At 35.1% G+C, this 14188-nt stretch overlaps 1 protein-coding gene across 1 annotated transcript; it reads left to right on the top strand.

Annotated features, from left to right (window-relative positions):
* Positions 1-306: 306 nt before the first annotated feature.
* On the top strand, positions 307-2570 carry LOC123677521. Its single transcript, XM_045614089.1, has 3 exons — positions 307-357; positions 419-562; positions 1399-2570. Exons 2-3 carry the CDS (start codon positions 447-449, stop codon positions 2369-2371), a joined length of 1089 nt encoding a protein of 362 aa, XP_045470045.1. The 5' UTR covers positions 307-357; positions 419-446; the 3' UTR covers positions 2372-2570.
* The last annotated feature ends 11618 nt before the right edge of the window (positions 2571-14188 follow it).

Here is a 14188-nt window from a genome sequence, read left to right on the forward strand (position 1 = left end):
TGAAGATCCAGTTAGTGCGCTGTGATGAATAACTTAATTGTAAGTTTTAGTACCAAAAGTAGGACTACAAGAAACACACTGTATCTAGAAAACTTCCACCTCCAATTTGGGAACACCCTGTAGTGTACACGGTTAGACATAATTGGTTTTGATCCTCATTTCAGTCATTTCTTGATGAGTGAGACGAGATTTAGGAATATTCTCATAATTCTCTGAAAAAATTTATGATTTTTATTAAATTCATCGATTAAAATGATCATTGTCATAATTTCATAGATCTATAAGAATGATACAAATATTATGGTTGGCACATTCATTAGGGGTTGAATTTTTTCTGTCAAACTCTATTAGTCGAATGTATGTCAGGAATTCAAATAAACTTCTCAATACAATATTTCATATTTATGAACATTTCTAGGGGTATGTGAAACAAACTCTGGAGAAGGATGAAAACCACTCGAGTTTTACTGCACGACAGAGAAAACAAGAAGCCATCCTCTTTCCATAAAATATGCACGTGGGAACATCCCATACCACATTTTGGAAGTGAAAAACTTCATGGGTAAGAAAATTCAAATGATAGGTAAATAAATATTGGGTAATTAGGAACAACAAGAACCATAAATGTGGAAACAACTGGAGAATTGATCAATGCAATACACCAAAAACGTATTATTCATCCATATTGATGCATATTTTTTTTATTACATTGAAAAAATCAAAGAAGTTCCCTCAAATCAACAGAACATAATAATTTCAGAAATCAATAAGTGATTTATGTCTTTCAACTACAGAAAATAGGTGACTCAAAAAGTCAAAAATTATATCAGGATAATACGATTAAATATGCAATTTTGGATATTTGGAATACGATATTTTTCCTAAATGTCGAAATTAAAATGAGCAGAATATTTATTATTTTCTGTATTTACTGGTGAAATCCAATGTTTGCCAACTTTTGCTCTCCTAGTGTCATCGGTTGTTTCACGTCGTGAGGCGCACTTGAAATTTGTCTTCTGAATTCCTGATATATTTAGGTATTTATTTCGACATATTTGGAGTTAATATGAAACGTTGATTCACTATGGGACATAAGAAGTACATTCTTTGTGGAGAAACTCGCGAATTGAGTTGAATATCGTATCACTGATATTTTTCCATTTGCGCGCTTCATGTCAAATTTGATAGTTCATGTTGGGTAAAAAATTTGCTTACTGAAAATAACATATGCTTTCTCTATCCATGTTTATTACTCTGAGCTCGAAATCCAAGATTTTCTATATACAAATCTAGCCTTTCCTTCAAATCAAATTCTTCAAATTTAGCAACAAAATATTATATTCTTGACTGAACGTATTACTGCCAGTGAAATTTGGTTTCATAATAATTTTTTTGCAGATACGACTTCAGTCACATAAGGCTTCCAATAGAACAGTTCGAGTTTCACAAAAGAGAAGTCAAACCAACACACATCTCTCTGCCAACACCACCTGCATCTCCGGAGTTCTGGGGCACATCCCTTCAGAAATGGTATCAGAAGAAACCCCTGTTCACCTTAACCGCCAAGGGTCAAGTGAAGAGGTTGGAGAAGTATCTTCAAATACAGAAAACCTTGGAAATGTGCAAGAGAGAACACGATTTCGTAGTTTACAACGACCATATGAAACAAGCTTACTTGGATTTCGAATTCAGAGAACACCAACCTCTTCTTTACGAAGACAAGGATTATTGTTGTATTTGTCCTTGCAATTCTTCTAGAAGGCACGACATCGATTTCATACCAGCAGATTACATTGCTTGCAGGCCAGCTAAGCCCAAATTTTGCGTTTGTACCGACGATGAAGCTTCAAAAAATGTTCCAAAGAGCGCTACTAAGCCGAAATTGTACAGGGACAATTTGTTTGTAAGAAAATACATATATCCAGGTGAAGAAGGTGAAGAAGAGAAAATAATAGCTCGTACAATAATAAAAGAAGGGGAAATGGATCCCGATGATAAAGGTATATTCAAAATCGTTGTGAAGCAGAAGGAACAACCCGAAAATCAGGATAGCAAGAATGTGAGAATGGATGAAAACATCTATTACATGACTGATAATGTGAATGCTTTTTCCGAAATGCCAAAAAATAAGGTGAAGAGTTCTAGGTCCGGTGTTTCTAGAATAACGCTAGATAATATAGCTTCTCTTCCTTTCGACTATAAAAACATTTACCAGAGAAACTCAAGAAGCAGTAATAGTTACAAAAATCCTTGTCCTAGCTGTCAAAGTTATCAGTTTACTGATTTGAGCTCTTCTAACGAGTATGAAGACAAGTATGATATTAACGAGAACTACATTCTGGATGTTGATTCTTCTGAAATTAATAAATGAATCTCACTCTTTTATGTCAGTAAACCTTAAATTCCCAATGAATATCAGAAAATTTCAATGAACGTGTCATTGTATTCTCTAAGTTGTTTTGATTCAATATACTCCAAGTTGATATAAATTGCTATAACATGAAATAATATTGCTTTTTACATTTTACGTAACCGTTATTGTCTACGAAATAAACTATTTTTCAACCATCTCTAACTTTTCAAGGTTTGAAAAAAAGAAACTAAAATTCATCCTTTCCCACGTTCACAGCTGAAATAACTTTTTCGAAATCTTATATTAGTTCTTGGCGTCATAAAGGAATATTGCTCGGACGCCTAGACAAAATTTGTTGATTATAAACATTATTGCTGCCAAGGCGGCATTTTTGACCAAGCAGACCGACCACCACGGTGTGAGGTCAATTGACAATAAACATTCGAGCAATATTGTCGCATGCTTGCAAAGTGAGTGCAATAAAAACTGTTTTATTTTGGGGTCCTTTCAGACGTATCCTGGCGGTCCTTTTGACATTACCGGAATTCCGACGTTTGACGGAAGTTTATGAAGAGAAGAAAATATTTTTTTTATGAGTATTGATATTCTCGAAATATGTTCAGCTTTGTTCGGAGTTTGAAATATTGCAAAGTTATGCTAATTATACAGGGTGATTCACCGCCATGGTCTTTCAAAAGTTTATGAAAACTAATCATAATTTCGTGTTGAATATTAGCATCTTTAGATTTGAGAATGTATATGGTAGTGTCACAAAACCGTTTTCACCTTTAAACTTTGAATTTGCAGTTTTCTTCAGCTGATGCCTTCGCATTTTTTGCATTTCCTTTTATTTGTGTAACAAAACCAAAAACGAATACCTCACATGACTCATCAGACCTTTAGGGATAACTAATCATAACATTGAGCTGAAAATTTGAATATTGGGGGTTGATACAATGATATTTCTTCTTAAATATTTTTAGAATTCTACAACTTCTGGTTACACCGGAAACATACCAGTAACTTTTTATTTCAAATTGCAAACCTAGTAATTACCTACCGCATCATTAGATAGCTTATTTGATGACAATTTCAGCAATATGTCATAAGTTGAATATAAATACAGGGGTTCATGAGTTAATAAGTTTCTTATGAAAAAAAATGGTTGCGACGAAGTCACATTTTTCTTATTTTCTGCAGACAACTTTTAAAAAAAAAAAGGTTTCTTGTTTACAAAACGGAGATTATTTCGATTATCGATCTGTATTTATTTTAATCGTGATTTTCTGTTCTGTTCCTTCCTTCGGGGTTAGATTCTCCATTTGAGCCCTTAACAAGCAGTTAATTAATTTTAATTTTTATATTTTGGATGTTGATTTGTGTCCATGAGAGACTTTTTCAATAAAATTTTCATTGTTTGTGAAGAAGACTTAGAGACCTCAGCCCCCCTCTTTGATGTACTTATTTTTCGAATTTTGAGCCGGAAATTTTCAAAAACTATAAAGTTCCACTCACTAATGGCGAATAAGCGGTCACACCCAATTAGATTCATTCATCTGGTCGTAAACTCCATAAATCTTGAAAATAAGTAGGTACCTAAACATTTACGGGTAGTATTATCAAAGGTAATACCACGAGTGCTTCAAATATTATCGAATATTTCCCTCCTGTCAAAAATTCTATGTAATTGCAATGTTTATAGATGCATAGTTTATCTGCATCTTACACAGTTCGAATCTAGGGCAATTCCATTCTACATCAGTTTGACAAGTAATGTAACAGTTTATTCGGGAAATATTCCCCCGAATTACACTCGTGTATCAAAATGACCGGATAATTTCGCATTCCAGCGTGTTTTCTTTGAAAAACTGCATGAGTTCATTTTCATTTCATTTCTTTCTCCAAAAATGAAAATGAACTCATGCAAATTTCATGACAACACGCTATCATGCAAAATTATCGGTAATTTTGATGCACTTGTGCAATTATAATACTTACAATATTTCCCTCCTGTCAAAAATTTTATGTATATGGAGAACAATTATAGAAAATTACAGCGATAATTGCATTGTAGGAAGCGAAACAGCACTGCGATAATCGTTCTGTTCATAGATGCATAGTTTCTATGCATCTTACACAGTTCAAATCTATGGCAATTCCATTTTACATCAGTTTGACAAGTGATGTGACAGTTTATTCGGGAAATTTTCCCCCGAATTACACTCGTGCATCAAAATGACCGGATAATTTCGCATTCCAGCGTGTTTTCTTTGAAAAACTGCATTCGGTCATTTTCATTTTTGGAGAAAGAGCCCTCCACCTTCGGTGTCGGGCTCTTTCTCCAAAAATGAAAATGAACTCATGCAGTTTTTATGACAACACGCTGTCATGCAAAATTATCGGTAATTTTGATGCACTTGTGTAATTACTTACGATAATTGCATTATAGGAAGCGAAACTGCACTGCGATAATTGTCCTGTTCATAGATGCATAGTTTCTATGCATCTTACACAGTTCGAATTTATGGCAATTCCTTTCTACATCAGTTTGACAAGTGATGTAACTGTTTATTCGGGAAATATTCCCCCGAATTACACTCGTGCATCAAAATGACCACCTTCGGTGTCGGGCTCTATCTCCAAAAATGAAAATGAACTCATGCAGTTTTTATGACAACACGCTATCATGCAAAATTATCGGTAATTTTGATGCACTTGTGCAATTACTTACGATCATTTTTTCTTTTTCACGAAAAATTGTTTAGTTGGCAAAAACATGAAAACGAATAGATTGATAAAATCACGAGTGCGTTACGACGAGTGATTGAGATGAATACCTAAATATATCTGACATTCATAAAACAAACGCACACAAGGAGAGCGATAGCTGCCAAACCTTGGATTTCAGCAGGTAGATACGGAAAATAATGAATATTCTTCTTATTATAAATTCGACAATTAGGAAAAATATCGGATTACAAATATTCTAATTTGCATATTCAATGGAAAATCACTGGAATAAATATATTTCATTCAATATAATATACATTCATAATGATATTGTAAAATTGTGGATTTGAAAATATATCATAATCCGACAACGTAATCTAACCATGGTGGGGACACGTAAAAATTGCGTATACTCGCTCTATCTACGTTTATTACTCTATGGGGGAAATTAAGACGAGGGAAATGGTCATTAAAAGTTTTTCTCGTTGACATTTTTATATTGTTTCTTCACGAGTCGCAATATCTTTTTCATTGAGAAAGGAAACAATAAACCATAGAGTAAACTTTTAAATAACTCATTTAAATCCTTGTAAATTCAACCTTATCCCAATCCCTTCAATAACAACGCCACAAAGACTGTCAACATCATTCCAATTCCAATCAATAAATAATGAACATCCTCCACCAAAGTCCTCGGCCATGTCCAGAGCTCCCGCTCCGCAGCCGACCGCACGTTAGCCTCGAACTCCTACAATTTTTCGGCCAGCCGTTCCTCGGACGCATGCGAGGCTGTAGATCACCGACCGGAAATGAGGCGAATTCCTCACGCACCCGCGGATTAAATAATTGGAACAGCCCATTAATTTCATTGTTAGTGCAGGTGGAATCCAATGATACGGCGGGGAGATTATGGCATGCCCCGCGCACTGATTTATTCACGGAATTGCATGTGCATTATTCCTCTTCTTCTTCTTCTCTACCATGGCCATTAATTTCGCGCCCGGTCAGTCTAGACAACAAATTGTTATCTGGGTGGTAATTTGCAAATTTCGATTTGACGGTCGACGAACTGCGGAGAGAATTTTTGGGAGTTTTCCGAGAAACGGGAGTGAGAATGGTTAATTCCATCATCTTTTATGATTTCGTGCGGATCACGCGAAATTATTCTGGGAAATCTGGGTTTTCTGGCTGGTTTAGGCGCCACACTATTAGACAATACAGTCCAGGAGCACAATGGGTTTGTATCAGATAATGAAACGTTTGCAAATTAATAGCTATCCATATACAACAATAATTTTAGGTGTACACGCCGTTTTGCAATAGACGGCTGTAGCGATAAGTGGTAGTCGAAATAAATTTCTCTAATTCTGTGGTTATTCCGTTCATTCTTCCACATCTTGTAGAACAAAATCGTGCGAGAATATATCAGAAACGCACAGTTTTCATGGTTATATTTTATTATTCTATGTTGGTACCCCGAACTTTCCGCCACGGCTTTATCTGTCAATTCATCAATTTGCCTTAAATAAATCAGTTCTGCCAACCAACATTTTTCAATGCAAAAATCACTAAATTATATTTATGTAAATATTTCATTAATTTCAATGAAAATGCAATGAATTAGAGAAAATAATGTATAATACTCGTACAGAAGGCTCATTCTACCACTCGTTCATTCCAAAACTCGCCACTTCGTGGCTTGTTTTTGAATTTTGAACTCGTGGAAGAATATAAATGCCTTCTGCACTTGTATTATAAATAACTAATATCGTAGATGACATTCAATAAGCTTATGTATTTGTGAACATAACGCCATCGAAATATTAGTCGATTTGTGTCTGAATCATAAAGTTATTCTTGATTAAAAATGTCAGCTTACGAGCCAAACTCTCGCCATATTCAGGAGGTTTTGATTATATGCTTCAATATGAAGAAATCTGCAGCTGAGGCTCATCGAATGCTCTCAAATACCTATGGTGAGGCCGCTTTCAGTGAAAGAACGTGCCAAGAGTTGTTTCAACGCTTCAAGAACGGTGATTTTACCGTCGAATCTCAGCATGGCGGTGGAAGAGAGAAGGTTTTCGAAGATGTAGAATTGGAGGCATTACTTGATCCAGACTCGTGTCAAACGGAACAAGAATTGGCAGGATCGTTGGGAGTTACGCAACAAGCCATGTCAAAACGCCTGAAAGTCATGGGAATGATTTAGAAACAAGGAAATTGGGTGCGAACGAGTTGAAGCCGACAGATGTTGAAGGAAAGGCTACAACACCTTGGCTCTTGGTTTTTAAAGTCAAAAGAATTGATGAATGTAGCTCCCAGAAAGTTGATAAAGTTCATTGAGATATTACTGTGGGACTGGTAAACAGCGCACAATACTTCTTTAGGCCTTTTTTCCAATTTAATCTAATGGCCTAGATAACTTCACGAATTCCACCTTTAAGGCCTTGAATCGATTGTTGTACATTGAATTGGACCTAATCTATCAAGTGGCCTAAAAGAAAAAAGTCTAAACATGTTAAATCGAGAGAAATAACAAGGTAGGAAACTTTTCTTGCAGAATCGCGATTAATTTGTTGTTTGTGTGGCATGTAGCGCAGTATTGTTTAAAGTAAACTTTCACATCAATATCTTGAATACTGGCCATAAAAAAAAATCATAAATCATAACTCGGTAGCGCAAGCCATTCACCATTTACAGTTGCACCAGCCTCATTTTGGAATAAGTAAAGTCCAATCACACCACCAGGCCAAAAACCGCACTAAACAGTGACACGTTGAGGATGAAGAGGCATTTCAACATTCATTCTTGGATTTTCTGAGCCCCAAAATGCTTATTGACGTAACCTCCGAGGTGAAAATAGGTACCATCACTTAAGGTGATTTATCGATAAAAATCCGGATTATTTTGATGCGTTTCAAGGACCCAATCAGCGAAGATACGACGTTGCTGATGACCGACCATCTTGAGTTCTTATGTGGCCGAAGACTTTATGCAAAATACGGAGTAATGTCTTTTGTGGAATTTCTTATTCCCAAGATCGATGAGGAATCAACAAATATGTGTTTTCATCAACACTAAGGGCTACATCAGCAATATTCCCAGTTATTCTTGAGCAACGCACACGGTTTCGATTCTTCACATCACTAACTTGTATCAATAGCTTAATTTTTTCCAACAGTTTCACTATTGCCGACTGCTTCATGACGACCCAACAGTGCTTCAGTTTTTTGAAATGATATTGCAAAATTTTCACCCTTTTGCAGTGAATTTCAACATTTTCAATGCACTGTTCAAGCGTGTATCTTTCCATTTTTGGTAATGGCGTATTTTTTACTTGATGTCAAAATATGACAGCTTCAAAAATGAAAGCTGCTCAGATAGCGGACTATTCAAAATGATATCTCTTATTGGAAAACCCCATATCACATAAAATGATTTGCTATGAAGTCATTTTTGTCGTGTAGTTTATCTGAATGAGAAAATCGTCCTGGAATTCGGCATGAAGTTCCTAGTGGACTATTACACAGGCCAACACACATTTTGGTGCCTGCGATTTTTTAACTGTTCCTGACTAATTTTTGGATGCAGAGTGTAAAAAAGTTCTCAGATTTTGTCTATCAGATCTAGTTCTTGAGATTTTTAAAAAAATTGTGTATACCTATATAATTTACGTTATAACTGTTATAATATATAATATTACTATTGACAGTTAAAAAAAAACAAAGACACATGGATTTAAGTATTTATTGCAAAAACTTAATTTACATAATTACATTAGTCACTAATCACATAAAAATTTTCTTTTATACGATTTTCTAGAATGGAGTTTACTAGGGCAGTCTCGCTGAAGGCTCCAGCAGTAGTCCGCCATCATGTGGCTATCCCATCGTCCTTGATTACGATCTTCCATAGTTTTAATATCGTGGTGGAATTTTTCCCCCTGTTCTTCACTACAATCACCTAAGTTTTCTGGAAAACGATCTAGGTGGCTGTGGAGGTAGTGAACTTTTATACTCATGTTACAGCCGAGAATATTAAAATTTGAAAGCATATAGTTTCCACTAATTCTACGTAATTCTCTGCTTTATGATTGCCAAGAAAATTTTGTACTACTTGAACAAATGAACTCCAAGCGTTAGATTCAGTCTCGTTCATTGATGTGGTGAATTGTGGATCTTTAACAAGTTGCCTTATTTAAGGACCATCAAATATACCAGCTTTTAGTTTTTCCGTGCTAATGCCAGGAAATTTACGTGACAAATACCAAAAACAATTTCCATCTCGATTTAAGGCCTTCACAAATTGCTTCATTAGGCCTAGCTTGATATGCAAGGGCGGAAGTAAGATTTTTTCTCATGAAACCAAAGGTTCGTTGATCACGTTTTGTATTCCTTGAATCATGACATCTCTTGAAGGCCAATTTTTGTTAACCCAGTGCTCATTTTTAGCTCAGCTGTTCCAAAGGCACAAAAAACAAGGATATTTTGTATAACCACTCTGCTGTCCAAGGAGGAAGTTAACCATTTTTAAATCAACACAAAATGACCACTGATGTTCTTCGTATTTAATTTTTCTCAAAACTAATGCTATTGTTTCATATTCTTCCTTCATGGTAGTAGAATGACCAATAGGAATTGCGCCATATTTGTTACCGTTATGTAAAAGAACACATTTTAAACTACGTTTTGAACTGTCAATAAAAAGGCGCCAATCATCTGGAGTGTATTCAGGCAAACTCATTTTTTCTAAGAGCCCTTTTATATTGTTACAGAATACCAAGTCATTTTCCTGAGTGAAAAAAGGCAGCAGATTCTTATCTCTTTTACGATAAAATGTAATATTAGTACCTCGACAAAGTAGATTTTTTTCTTTTAATCTGGATGCAAGTAATTCAGCGGATTCCTTTGAGAGATTCAGGTCTCTTATAAGATTTAACCTGTAACTCAAAAACTAGAGCTGATAGAATAAATCTGGTGGCATTTTTGGAATCAGCACATTGAAAACATCTAAAATCAGATGTTAGATTTCTGGCACCAAATTTTTTTTTTCATTTTGTTGGCCTGTGCTATAGATCCTTAAACTCTATTTCAACCTAGTCGAATGCATTGTTAAGCCAGGATTGGGCATTTTATTTTAGATCTTCTGATGAAATTGCCGTTATCTACATGAAATTTTCAGGAAACTGTGAAGTGTTAATCTATGTACCTACGCAGAATCTCAACCCGATCGAATCTGTTGTCACAGAAATATTGAGAATTTATTTCTTGATATTCTTCTTGAATTCTTTAAGGTTCTGGTGACGGCTTCAAATTGTTATTTCATCTTCACCCTAAATATCAACTCTGATATATTTGTATTTTTTTCGATATTCTCCTTGAATTTTTTATAGTTCTGGTAACGCGATCGACATGAAATTTTGCAAAAAGCTTGATTTTACATCTCAATGCAACATTCAATTTCGATCGAATTGTAGTTTTGAAATTATTAGTTTAATACAAAAGAATTTCGAACGGCTTTATTTGCGGAACCCCAATTGATAATAATCTACCTTTTCAGTCAGCCGGACGAACAGAATCGAATTAGAGAACAGATTAGTGAGTCGAAACTTGTCGTTTGGGACTATTCCCGGTTGAAAATTTATATTAATGACATTGTAACGAAATGTTCGGGGAACGACCTCCCAAAAATATAAGCCGTATTAAAATTCTGGTGTAAAGATTTCAATACGTTCAGTGAGCGCCAAAAACCTAGGATTATAATGATGACATGTCGTTTATCACAAGACGTTTTGAATAGGCAAAGTGTGCCATAAAATGTTGGTAAGTATGTAACTGTCAATGTCATTCCTTACCTTACTTTCCTGTTTGAAAACCATAAATATTCACATTTCGTCTCACTAACGAATTATAATAAATATTTTGTCTAGATTAGACTGCGTGGTTGGACACAACTTTGACAAATATTGTTAAAGTCCCATAACCTTAAAAAGATCATTTAGCGTGACGTCAAATGTCAGACTTTCTGCGTAACGTCATAACTCTTTTTCATTTTGAACTATTCTGGACAGAGACATATGCAACAAATTGGAGGAAATAAAAATCAGTCCTGACGTTCTTGAGTAATAACTCAACTTTTTTGTTATACAGGGTTAGAACTATTTAGAGGGATACTACAGGGATATAGAAAAACCGTTAGAAATACAGGATGGCTTAAATTACAAAAAAGTTGCGTTATTTAGGGATGAGTGTGTTCGTGTGATTATATCCAAAATAACTCCAATGGTTCCTGAGATATCTCGAGAAACTAAAAATGGAGATTTCCATTTGTTTCTGGAGATAACTTCACGAAATTCAGTTTGTAGCCATTATACAATGTAGAGATTCTAACGGTGTCGTCAGATTTTTTCTGTTTTCCATTGTTTCACAGACACGATAGTCAATTTTTTTCTCATGGATGCCATATTGGTTTTTTATGGGGTGATAAAGAAAAAAAAATACGAATTCAATAATGTATAACGCTCTACAAAAATATTGAGTCTAACTACGCAAAGTTCAACTTCCTTTTAATTTTTTTGTTTAAGTATAGGCTCGTGCCAGAATTGTTAAATAACTTGTTATTTTGTTCTGTTGTTGTGTGAAAGCTCGGTCCCAAGGGAGGTGGTCAAGGGGGTCATGACCCCCTGTCCCCAAAATGGAACAACCCAACACTAAATATCCGTTTCAAGCAGACAATGTACGAAATAGTCCCATAAAAAAAACTTGAAACCCATAACGGTGACTCCCCAAAATTCAAGGCTAGGACCCCCTTGCTTGAATTTTGTAAAAACCTGAATCCTGTTTGATAAGTAACGTCCTATTAATTACATAATATGCTGATACCAACACTCCTAATACTTTAACAAAAAAACTAAAAGGAAGTTCAAATTTGCGTAGCTAGACTCGATTATTTTGTAAGGTTGGTACATGTTTTTTATCATCCCATAAGGAAACTAATATGGCGTCCATAAAAAAAATTTGACTATAGCGTCTCTGAAACAATTGACAGAAAAAATCTGAAGACACCATTACAATCTCTATATGGCTACAAACCGAATTTCGTTATCTCCAGAAACAAATGAGGAAATCTCGATTTGAGTTTTTTCAAGGTATCTCGGGACCAACACAGTCATCCCTGAATACCGCAACTATTTTTGTAATTCAAGCCACCCTGTATTTCTGACGGTTTTCGATATCCTAGTAGTGTCCCTCTAATGGTTCTAACCCTGTATACAGGTGTTCCTAAATTGGAGGTACAAATGAAAATGAGAGATTCCTTGGACAATTTCAAGAAGAAAAGTCTGATATTGAAATTGATTCAAGTTTTTCTCATAGCGTGGTGTTTCTTATTGTCAGAATCTTCATGAATTATTGGTAAAGATCGGGAAAATGAGTACCGAAAATAATAATAACACAGCTGAATTTTCATGATAAGATGATCCTGATGATTTCCAGGGAATAGTTTTGAAATTTTCGGTAGCAGATACGATAAAACTAACAGGAAACCAAAAAGTTTCGTTCTGGATCGAAGTTTCCAAGTTTCGTTTTACATTTCTTCAAACTGCCAGTAGTCCACAAAAATAAACTTCTGGAGGAAAATAGGAATCAGTGGTCCAGAAACATATCATCCTGTAGATTTCATAACAAAATTTATACATCACTTGACGTGAATCCTAAATCAGAATATTTATTATCTATGCTAAATTTCAGTTTAATATCTTCTAAAATGCAGATGCTATGAGAAAAAAACTAAAATCGAATTTTAACATCATCTATCTCGAAAACGAAGCGTCAACTTGACAATATCGACCATAACTAATAAAAAAAATTGGCCAAAATATATCATGAAATAAAATAACACCCAAATATTTGAATTATATTTCATTGCAATGCCCTATAAGGTACAACATTTCTGGTTTTCCTTTCTGGAGTGAAAACAATTAGAGCAAATGGTTGACCAACTCTCGAGCATGCAGCGTCCAACTGCCCCTGCAAAAACCAGGGCAATTCATGGTTTATTTCACAAATTTGTAACGATTGACCTTGTGATTCATTTATATAATTTGACACTTCGAAGGATGTATTTTGGGTTGCCTGACAGAAAACAGATGATTGCATTGAAACGAAAATGATCGTTTCTTATTTTATAGAGGGTTGAGAATAAATTATAACACACAGTTGTCCAGGTTTCTCGAAATCGAATCAGTTTCATTTCAATTCAATCATATAAAGGGTGTTTTTTTTCGAAGTATATAACTTTAAGTTGGCATTACTCTTCAAGATGGCGACTGATTTAACAGCTGTCAAGTGATTTATTCTCAGTTTGGTTTGGCAATTCATCATGAATAGACTCACACCTGAACAACGCTTGCAAATAGTGCAATTTTATTTCGAAAATAATGGTTCTGTGCGAAATACGTATCGCGCACTACGCCCATTAGCGATGAAGCGCACTTCTAGTTGAATGATCACGTCAACAAACAAAACTGCCGCATTTGGAGTGAAGCTTATCCTCAAGTGTATGTCGAAACACCGTTACTCCCAGAAAAACAGACTGTTTGGTGCGCTTTATGGGCTGGTGGAATCATTGGTCCGTACTTTTTCAAAAACGATGATGGCCAGAACGTTACAGTCAATGGTGATTGGTATAGAGCCATGATTACTAACTTTTTCATTTCTGAATTGAACAACCCATTCATCCCATTGAAATCGTGACACATACACGTACTTTTGGATTGTGCAGTATTATTGTGATTTTTTGGGTGATTTATTGAAAATTTATTGATTTAGTGTATTCAGGTGACAGATAAGGGTGTTCCTGTGAGCTTCAGAGTTGTTCTGAGGTGATATGTTTCAATTTATTGCTTCTGATTATTAATTATAAACAACTCAATTTCATTTTTTACTCGTAAGTGGAACGTAAATAATATCCATCTGTACCCAGTCATCTGCGTTTTCTGATAAGCATATCGAGACCCGGTTATTAAGGGAGAACATACACGTTAATGTTTTTCCATTTTCTAGCTGAACATAAATTCGATTGATGTAAATATTTTTGTATTATAAC

This window comes from Harmonia axyridis, chromosome 4, assembly GCF_914767665.1.
Source record: "Harmonia axyridis chromosome 4, icHarAxyr1.1, whole genome shotgun sequence".
NCBI classification, from domain to species: Eukaryota; Metazoa; Arthropoda; class Insecta; order Coleoptera; family Coccinellidae; genus Harmonia; species Harmonia axyridis.

Coding starts and splice junctions, on each gene's coding strand:
- LOC123677521 (XM_045614089.1), top strand. CDS start 447: ATGAAAACCACTCGAGTTTTACTGCACGACAGAGAAAACAAGAAGCCA. Junction 563..1,398: donor GGAAGTGAAAAACTTCATGG/GTAAGAAAATTC, acceptor ATTTTTTTGCAG/ATACGACTTCAGTCACATAA.